The sequence below is a fragment of the Spodoptera frugiperda genome, chromosome 24 (assembly GCF_023101765.2).
Source record: "Spodoptera frugiperda isolate SF20-4 chromosome 24, AGI-APGP_CSIRO_Sfru_2.0, whole genome shotgun sequence".
NCBI lineage: Eukaryota > Metazoa > Arthropoda > Insecta > Lepidoptera > Noctuidae > Spodoptera > Spodoptera frugiperda.
Window position 1 is genome coordinate 5,267,501 of NC_064235.1, and position 9,368 is coordinate 5,276,868.

General features: G+C 40.4%; 1 protein-coding gene across 1 annotated transcript; it reads left to right on the forward strand.

Moving 5' to 3' along the window:
• Window positions 1-417: 417 nt before the first annotated feature.
• Window positions 418-8,345, forward strand: LOC118278836 (uncharacterized). The gene is made up of 3 exons (XM_035598221.2): window positions 418-695; window positions 4,701-4,822; window positions 8,069-8,345. The coding sequence occupies exons 1-3, from the start codon at window positions 636-638 to the stop codon at window positions 8,196-8,198; spliced, it is 312 nt and encodes a 103-aa protein (XP_035454114.1). The 5' UTR covers window positions 418-635; the 3' UTR covers window positions 8,199-8,345.
• The last annotated feature ends 1,023 nt before the right edge of the window (window positions 8,346-9,368 follow it).

Consider the following 9,368-nt stretch of genomic DNA (forward strand, 5'->3'; position numbering starts at 1 on the left):
CAAGCCATGCTGTGCCATGATTTCGTATGCTAGCCACAGTAGCAGCGCAACGAATGCTGCTCATGAATATGAGCCTCTAGCATGGCTTGAAACTAGTCGAGTTCCTCGTCAAACAGTTACATGAGTGAGCCAATAACATAATAATTAAAACAAATGACAATGGTAATTTTACTCAGTAATTAATGCCATCATTTTTTGGTCAACGCGGGAATCGAACGTGCGTCACATTCCACAGCAGCCGGTCAACAGAGTAAAGCGATAACATAATAATTAATTTAACCATTCCATAAAAAAATAAAAAAACAGATAAAAAATAAAGCAAAACAACGACAAACTCTTTACTCACAACCTCCACAGAGATCGTGAATGAAGCAGAGCTGAACAATAAAAAAAAAAGACGAAAAATTCATAAAAAGAATACGGCCATATTGCCGATTGCAAGTTCCATTGCTCCTGTCAATTTAGACATTTGTAAAAAATATGGATTTTTAATACAAAATTTATGTGCACCTTTATATAAAATCTGTTACAATAATTACCTTTCTAACCAGTGCAGTTTCTTCTCAACAGTATGCTTCAGACCATGTAGTGTTGTTTCCATACAAAATCCTACGTAAATGTTGTAGATAGAGGAGATGGAAACTCTAATCGACTCGATTATTGACTTCGTTCGAGTCAGGCAGCTAAATATAGCGGTACGTTTTTGTCTTTTCTTCCTTTCCGATTTACCCATGACGATTATCCGATTTATTTACCGATTTTTAAATGAAACTCGTTAGTCGATGTGTGAGTGACAGACAACGCACAGTCGAAACTACTGGCCTTAAGTCGACTCGGGTCTAAAAAGAGAGAATTAGATATTAACTTGTAGTAAAATAAATACCATCAAAAATATCCTGTAAAAAAGCCCAAGTCTCGCTCCTCAGTTTTTCTACCGTAAAAAGTTGTGAGATCCATGTAATACCAAGTCGGTTATTTTATTTAGTCCCTACTTAAGGGACCTTCTGTCTTAAGTTATTATGTAAATTGTTATCATATCAATATTACATTTATTTTACGTTTTAAATAAAATAGATCGACTTGGTCATCGCACGTAATCATGCAATAGACCATCGTAATTCGTAATCATTAATTTGTAGGAAAATAAATAGAATTTAATTACACGTTTATGATTTTGATTGGGTTTATATTAAACCAAAGTTTTTTATACTCAGTCCTAAATTATACAGTATGGAGATCACTCATATGACTTAAATGAAACTACAAGTAGTACTCGTCCACAGAAGCATAATACAACTAAATATTTTAACGAAAACAGAAAATTTTAACATTGAAATTTACAAACAAAATAAATCAAGTATTAAATTCTGTGTGAACAGCTCCATGTACCTTGACCACAGAAGAGCTGTAATGTTGTAGGTTGTCTAGGAATGTTACGGACATGTGACGCGGCTGTTGCAATGCCGTATTTGTAAAGAGTGTTCAAATTAGCTCAAAGAGAATAATGCACTTTTTGGCTTATCTACTGGGCCTATTTCGCTCATTTTTCGTATATCGTCAGCCAAGATGATAACAAATATGTGGTTTAAATTAAATCATATGAGTTTTCTCCATACGGTATAATACCAAGATATTATTGAGCTGACCCAACAAACTTCGTACCGCCTTAAACATATTTTTCTCACCTTTTAAACCTTCCCTGGACAAACAAATAATTTAAGACCAAAATTTGCCAAATCGGTCCAGCCGTTCTCGAGTTTTAGCGAGACTAACGAACAGTAATTGATTTTTATACATACATGTATTATGTAGACTAGCAAACTCGGCGAACTCCGTTTCGCCACCAATGACTTTCCCTGTTTTCCTGCTTTTCTCTTGAATTTTCTTTGCTATAAACCTCACGGAGCCCGAGACCTTTCCAACGAATGCAAGACCGTGGAAATCGGTTCGTGCGTTCTGGAGTTATAGCGTCAGGAAGGAAAACCCGATTTATTTTTATATTATAGATAGATTATTGAATTAAATTAAATAACACCACGTTTATGGAAATGTTTCGTTACCTGCGATGGTTTTTCATTGAATGAAAAAGTTTTTATTTAATGCTCAATAGCATTGAGTGTATAAAGCTTTTAGTACAGTTTTGATGTAATTATAGGTAATTTTACTATTAGATTTTTGTACAAGATATGAGCACCTATTGTCGTGGTGGCCAGGAGGTTTAAAACCCGCTTCTCATGCACGCGTGCGTGGGTTCAAAACCTACCAACGGCATATCAGTTTTTAAAGTCAAAGTCAAAGCATTTATTTCAATTAATCCTAAATAAGGCACTTTTGAAACGTCAAATTGAATTGTCCGTCAGTCTGTCTGTCAGTGAAGCTAGGCGCTCGTTCCAAAGTGTTGCTTCGAATGGAGAAGAACGAGCAAGAAACTCCATTTAAACTGACATGGCCACTAGTCATTAGAACTTAAAACATGATACTTACCATGTTTATTTGGTGGAGATGATGTTTATTTGGTGGATTTGATCTGTGGAGTTAAGGTTGAATTTGTTATGTTTAGTTTTGGAAAGACGCTTCCATGCGCTTCGACTCTGCGCTAGTATAAATTAATAAGTAAATAAATAAATAAATATAAATAAATAAATATATATATATAAGCTCTCAGAGCGCCGAATACGCTCTCGTTTCGATTTCGTTCAACGTAAAGCAAACTCATACTAAGGGTACTGTTGTAATCAATTTAAATAATGATAACAATTCAACTTCACGCTTTTTATCCCCGAAGGGGTAGGCAGAGGTGCACAATCCGGCAATAATGCCGCTATACAATGTACACCTTCTTTTCACCATTTGTATTATAAGTCCCATGTAATATGGGGTGACCCTATTGCCATATACTGGGCACAATTCCAGACTCCGTGCTAGTACTGAGAAATTTTCGAAAAACCGAAAAAAAGCTCAGGAATACTTTGCCCGACCCAAGACCCCATGTATGGCAGTCGCACTTGCGACCACTCGACCAACGAGGCAGTCATTATACCAATTATGTAATTTTACTAAAAGCGAACTAATGGATAGATTTATGCAGTCTTTTGTAGTATTGTAATAGATGCGTACCTTTTAGTTGTTTATTTTTTTATTGTTTGTGTCTAATGGGGGATACATTAGGTAGCTACGGTATTTTTATGTGGTAGTTAGATAATGTAATTTACCGGGGCTCAGGCATAAAGCAGGAGAAGGGACGGGGTGGTCTTTAGGCAGTAAAAGTTTAACACTCCCTCTCGCCTCACCCAAGGCGGGAGAAGTCATTGGATGATATTCCCCCTCAAAAAAAGGTAGATAATGTAATAAAGGCACTTTCTATACTAAGGCTTTTCCACCAGAGACGTGCTATGCTACGTTGCTGTGTATGCGTTCTTCATTGGTACACATAGGTTAGCAATGGTGGAAACGGACTTAGCTAAGCTTTGTTTTTTGTATGGAAAGATGCGTGCTATGTATGTGTGTTACGGATGCGTGCTGATTTTATTATATTAGTCTTAAAATTCATGCGAAAGAAGCCGCGGGCATCAGCTAGTTTCATCTAAGGTTTACAGTGGTGTCAGTATCCGGGGGTAGACACCTTGGGCCTTAGTCTGCTATTACAATTGTGTCAGAATGGTCGATCATTGAGCAGTGCAAGAGGGACGGAGCTATGTAGGTTGTATAGCTCCGTCCCTCTTGCACTGCATTGCCCTCTTGCACACAATTGTAATAGCAGACTAAAGCCCCTGGGTTGAGTAAAGCGTTATTAGGATGGTTGGTTTCGTAATTTTTAATCACATGGAGCTATAAGGTTTCGAAACACTGATCTTCGGTGTACCTAATTGCGTGGAAAAATAAGGTCTCTGCCTATGCCTTCAGTGATTAGAAGGTGTAGCACTTGTAAGTTAAGTATCTTTGAGCTGCGGACTACCTAGAGGGTTTACCGGGGCTCCAGCTCAAAAAAAAGGAGTAGAAACAGGGTAGTTTTTAGTCAGTAAGAGTCTGACACTTCCTCTCGCCTCGCCCAAGGCGAGAGAAGAGGCGTTAATTGGATGACTTTCTCCCCTTAACAAAAAGTTAAGTACTTTTAAGTTGTGGGAAAGTCATGCTAATACATAATAGCTGTTTTCGCGCGGTTTCACCCGCCCTGCACGGTTCCTATTGATCGTAGCGTGATGTTTAATAGCCTTCCTCGATAAATGCGCTATACGAAACAAAAAATATTATTCTAATCGGACCAGTAGTTCCTGAGATTAGCGCGTTCAAACAAACAAACAAACTCTTCAGCTTTATAATATAAGTATAGATTACTTATTATGCATGCTAATACATGGAGCAATTAAAGTTTTTTTTTAATTATGAGTAATAGAGTGGAATGTCTAAGTCAAAGCTTTTATTTCAATTAATCCGAAATTAGGCACTTTTGTAAAGTCAAATTTAATTGTCCGTCAGTCTGTCTGTCTGTCTGTGGATTACACTTGGCCCTACCTTGCTTTCTTTTTTTACATTTTGATGGGTCGACGTTTGGCCGCTATCTCACCTGATGGTAAGTGGCCATAAGCAACCGATTCACTCGGGCTTTGAAGACACCCAGGTTATACCCATCAGGAAACACAGACTCCGGCAAGGAGTTACTTTTTCTTACCTATACTACACCTTATGTTTTTTTTTTCCAGTTGGCTGGAGTACTAACACTGATTTACTTGATCTATCAATACTGGGGGCTTCTGTTTAAGGGGCAGGACGAGGAAGATGACGACGCATGCCAGCATGCTCGACTGTCTAGGTCGCGGTCGAGGTACGTAGACTTTTCGTTTTTTTTCTTAAACATTGCTCCCCACACTAGGATTTTCTCCAGTGTCGTAAATGATAAATGATATTCATTTTCCAAATAAGTCAAAGTCAAAAGTCAAAAATTATTTATTTCAAATAGACCAGGAAGGCACTTTTGAACGTCAAAGCAAATATAATAATATTAATAACGTCTGTCTGTCGGTCAGTCCTCTAGTGAAGCTATTTGCTCGTTCCAAAGTGTAGATTCCTATGGAGAAGAACGAGCAAGAAACTCCATAGGTTACTCTTTTTCAATCAGATTCACAATACAATTCTTGGTTACATTGTTTCGATTGTTTCAATTATGTGAGAACTAATATTCAGTCAAAGTGAATGAAAAAGAAAATAACCTTGAGGACAATAGGTTACAATGTAACTCTTTTACACGTCAGTCTCTTAAATAACTAGATGAGGCCGGCATTTCCTATCGGACTACTCTGACAAGAAATACCGAAACAAACTCAGAGGTCATAGTCTCTTTTAAAGTCCAGACAAAATCAATTAAAGATGTCGGAGAACCGTGCAAGTTGATTCTGTAGTGGTCTTTTGAGGAAAGAACCACAACAGTTTGATCGGACGAAGCGTGAGCATAATATAAAGAAGGGAAGAGCCCCTTTTTTATAATATGTCGTGGGTGCGTTTACAAACATACAAGTTCACATACACATGACACCCGAAACAACAATTTGTGGATCACACAAAGAAGCTCCATCGTAGGCCGCATCACCACTTACCATCAGGCGAGATAACGGCTAAGCGTTGATCCATTAAATTTAAAAAAAACGGCGTTCTGATTGGTTGGTTTCCGGCTCGAAAAGCTGGTCTAGGAACGCAGTCATTTTTAGTCAGTACCAGTCTATCACTCCCTCTCAAATTTAAAAAAATGAGTTGCTCCGTGCGGGAATCGGACCCGCTATACGTTGCACGGCAGCCAGTTGCTAACCGTGCTGACAGTTACAGTACGACCTGCTAATGAGTACATACTCATCAGCAGGTCGTACCACCTCCAGGGGCCTTAGTCTGCTATTACAATTGTGTCAGAATGGAAAGGAGCTATACAACCTACATAGCTCCGTCCCTCTTGCACTGCTACGCTTGCACTGCCCCAGGCCTGCCGGTGCCGCTTCGATGGTATCTAGTAAGTGTGGGAGATCCATGCTTCGGCACGAATGGGCCGGCTCGACCGGAGTGATACCACGGCTTTATAGAAAACCGACGTGAAACAACGCTTGCGTTGTGTGTGAGGTTACCGGAGGCCCAATTACCTCCCTTATCCATCTTCCCAATTCCTGTTTGCCCAACAACGCTTAAATTCCTAACCCCCAAGGCCGGCAACGCACTTGTAACGCCTCTGGTGTTTCAAGTGTCCATGGGCGGCGGCAATTGCTTATCATCAGGTGATCCGTCTGTTCGTTTACCGGCTTATACCATAAAAAAATACTGTTAGTCATATACTTATTGTATTGTAGGTTACTTAAATACTCCTTTAAATTATGGTGGAAACTAGTCAAAAAGTTATTCGGATGGAGTGTGAGAGGTTTATTGCGCGATCGGCGAGCTTTTGTTCGCCGTCAGCAGTTTCGAGCATTGGGTGGTCGAAGATGGTCTCGCTATCCTCGACGCCCGGAGCGTCTCGTGTGGCGGCCGGGCGTGTGAGAAGGTTAGTTCCCTCACACGCTCCGCCCCCCTCTTTAGCTAGCGTACTTCGCAGGAGTAGATCCCCCTTAGTGCCGGATTAACCATAATATAGCAGGTTGCATATGGGGCCCCGCGCCAGTGCCCAAATCAACATTGTATTGCTTACCCACTGATAGTCTAGAACTTAATGGAATTGTCAGAACAATAATAAGTGCTGAGAATTTGAGGGTCACCCTCACTTGCTATACGATATTTATTTATTTTTTTGATGGGAGAAAATCATCCAATGACTTCTCCCGCATTGGGCGAGGCGAGAAGGAGTGTCAGACTCTTACTGACTAAAAACCACCCCGTTCCTTCTCCTGCTTTTCGAGCCGGAGCCCCGGTTAACCCTCTAGGTAGTCCGGGCTTCTTAATTCCACTCGCTCTACTCCATGACGTGAACCAGTGCCAGTTGCGAGAAGCCAAACCCACCGCTCGCTTCCCTGAGGACATGGTTGAGCTCAAGCAGAACACACCCCCAAAGTATGGTCTGGTTGATCCATGCAATGGCGATACCTGTAGGGCTACTCCGGTTCTCGAATCCGAAGTTTCGTTTAATCTTCGGCCGTAGGTTTTATTGATTTACCTACTAATGAAATTACTTAAAATAACGCCTTCCTTTTTTATTTATTTTTTTGACGACTGGGGGAAACCTTCAAAAGCTGCCTAGCTTGTTGGAGATAAAAGACTAGGGAGTGTGGGAATGATAGGGCGTGATAGGGCGATGGCCCAGGGCGACAAATTCTGGGGGGCGGGCGCCAAGGTCTGAAGTTGGAGTCTCTTGCCTCTCCTGGTGCAAACCCTCAGAACTGTGCTCTACGCTCTGTGCATATGCATATTATTTATTGAGAACAAAACTTTCTACGTCCGCGTCGTTAGCTCTGGATAACGCTAAAGGAAAGATGAAATTCTTAATATAATTTTACTTGGGATCAGCAAAAAGCTAACACTTGATATTGCTTCCCTCAAGTGGGCGTCACAATATTTTCGCCCGGGGTATCAGTGGCCCTTACGCCGGCACTGTTTAATGGTAGTTACAATATTTTAAGGTTGATTGACAAAGCTAATATTATAACATCACGGATCCGCCTTTGCATTTACATGAGTGCAATGGTGATATATGCATGTATTATACATATAAACCTTCCTCTTGAATCACTTTATCTATTAAAAAACCGCATCAAAATCCGTTGCGTAGTTTTAAAGATTTAAGCATACAAAGGGACGTAGGGACAGAGAAAGCGACTTTGTTTTATACTAATGTAGTGATTACACAGAGCAATTTGCTCAAACAATTCGAGTAGGCGCTTAACTTTATTCTGAAATTTGCTCAAAAATTTTGAGTAGGCGCTTAACTTTATTCTGTAATTTGCTCAAACAATTCGAGTAGGCGCTTAACTTTATTCTGTAATTTGCTCAAACAATTCGAGTAGGCGCTTAACTTTATTCTGTAATTTGCTCAAACAATTCGAGTAGGCGCTTAACTTTTTAACTGAAATTTTTATTCAAACGTTCCTTCTTTTCCTTACAGGTCCTGTTCAAGATCAAGACCGCGTTCAGGCAATTATCACGATTATAAATCAGCTGAGAAACACAGTCGCCGAGGTAGGAAAAGCCATCGAAGGTGTCCCGACTGCAGCCTTTGCAACTTCGGCCAGTAGTCACTAGATGGCGTTGTACTTAATTACGCTGGAAACTACACATTGTGCGTAGATGGCAATTTCTCCTAATCTAAAAATACCTGTGACTGTCTAAGGCTTATTTATTTATTTACGCTTCTTTTTAAATAAATATTTACATACAACTAAGGTGTTGGAGTTTTTAATTTATACCACGACAATGGTACTGCACCTAACAAATTCAACCTTAACTTCACAGCGTAAGGGTCAATTTATTAAATATCTCTTTCGCTTCATCAACAGTCATCAGTCTTTTCAAGCATGCTCATCGGTTAGGGTCAATTTATACTAGCGCAGGGTCGAAGCGCATCGAAGCATCTATCCAAAACTGCACATAACAAATTCAACCTTAACTCCACAGCGTAAGGGTCAATATATACTAGCGCAGCGTCGAAGCGCATCGAGGCGTCTATCCAAAACTGCACATAACAAATTCAACCTTAACTCCACAGAGTAAGGGTCAATTTATACTAGCGCAGAGGCGAAGCGATGTTCGCGCGCAGACGTGCGAATAAGGACGAATGCGTGAGACTTTTTAAAATCTCTCTCTCAGAAGTAACGTGTGCGTTACGCTGTGGAGTTAAGGTTGAATTTGTTATGTTCAGTTTTGGAAAGACGCTTCGATGCGCTTCGACTCTGCACTAGTATAAATTGACCCTTACGCTGTGGAGTTAAGGTTGAATTTGTTATGTGCAGTTTTGGAAAGACGCTTCGATGCGCTTCGACTCTGCCTAACCGACGAGCATGCATGAACAGACTGATGACTGTTGATGAAGCGAAAGAGGTGTGTAAGACGTCAATAACGTCACGCCTTTTAAGCCCCGAAGGGGTAGGCAGAGGTGCACTATTACGGCACGTAATGTCGCTATACAATGTACACCCACTATTCAACATTTGTGTTACAAGTCTCATGTAATGTAGTTTAGAGCGCCTATTGCCATATACTGGGCACAATTCCCGTTAAATTCCTAACACCCAATAGGTCGGCAACGCACTTGTAACACCTCTGGTGCAAATAGTATAATAAGTATATGGGAATAGGGCTAATAATAGGGCTCTGGTGTTTCAAGTGTCCATGGGTGGCGGCGATTGCTTACCATCAGGTGATCCGTGTGCTCGTTTACCGGCTTATACTTACCATAAAAAACCCGG

Excerpts from the sequence above, each read along its gene's own strand:
- LOC118278836 (XM_035598221.2), top strand. The coding sequence starts at position 636 with ATGGAAACTCTAATCGACTCGATTATTGACTTCGTTCGAGTCAGGCAG. Across the intron at positions 696-4,700 it reads TCAGGCAGCTAAATATAGCG|TTGGCTGGAGTACTAACACT; the intron begins GTACGTTTTTGT and ends TTTTTTTTCCAG. Across the intron at positions 4,823-8,068 it reads CTGTCTAGGTCGCGGTCGAG|GTCCTGTTCAAGATCAAGAC; the intron begins GTACGTAGACTT and ends TTTTCCTTACAG.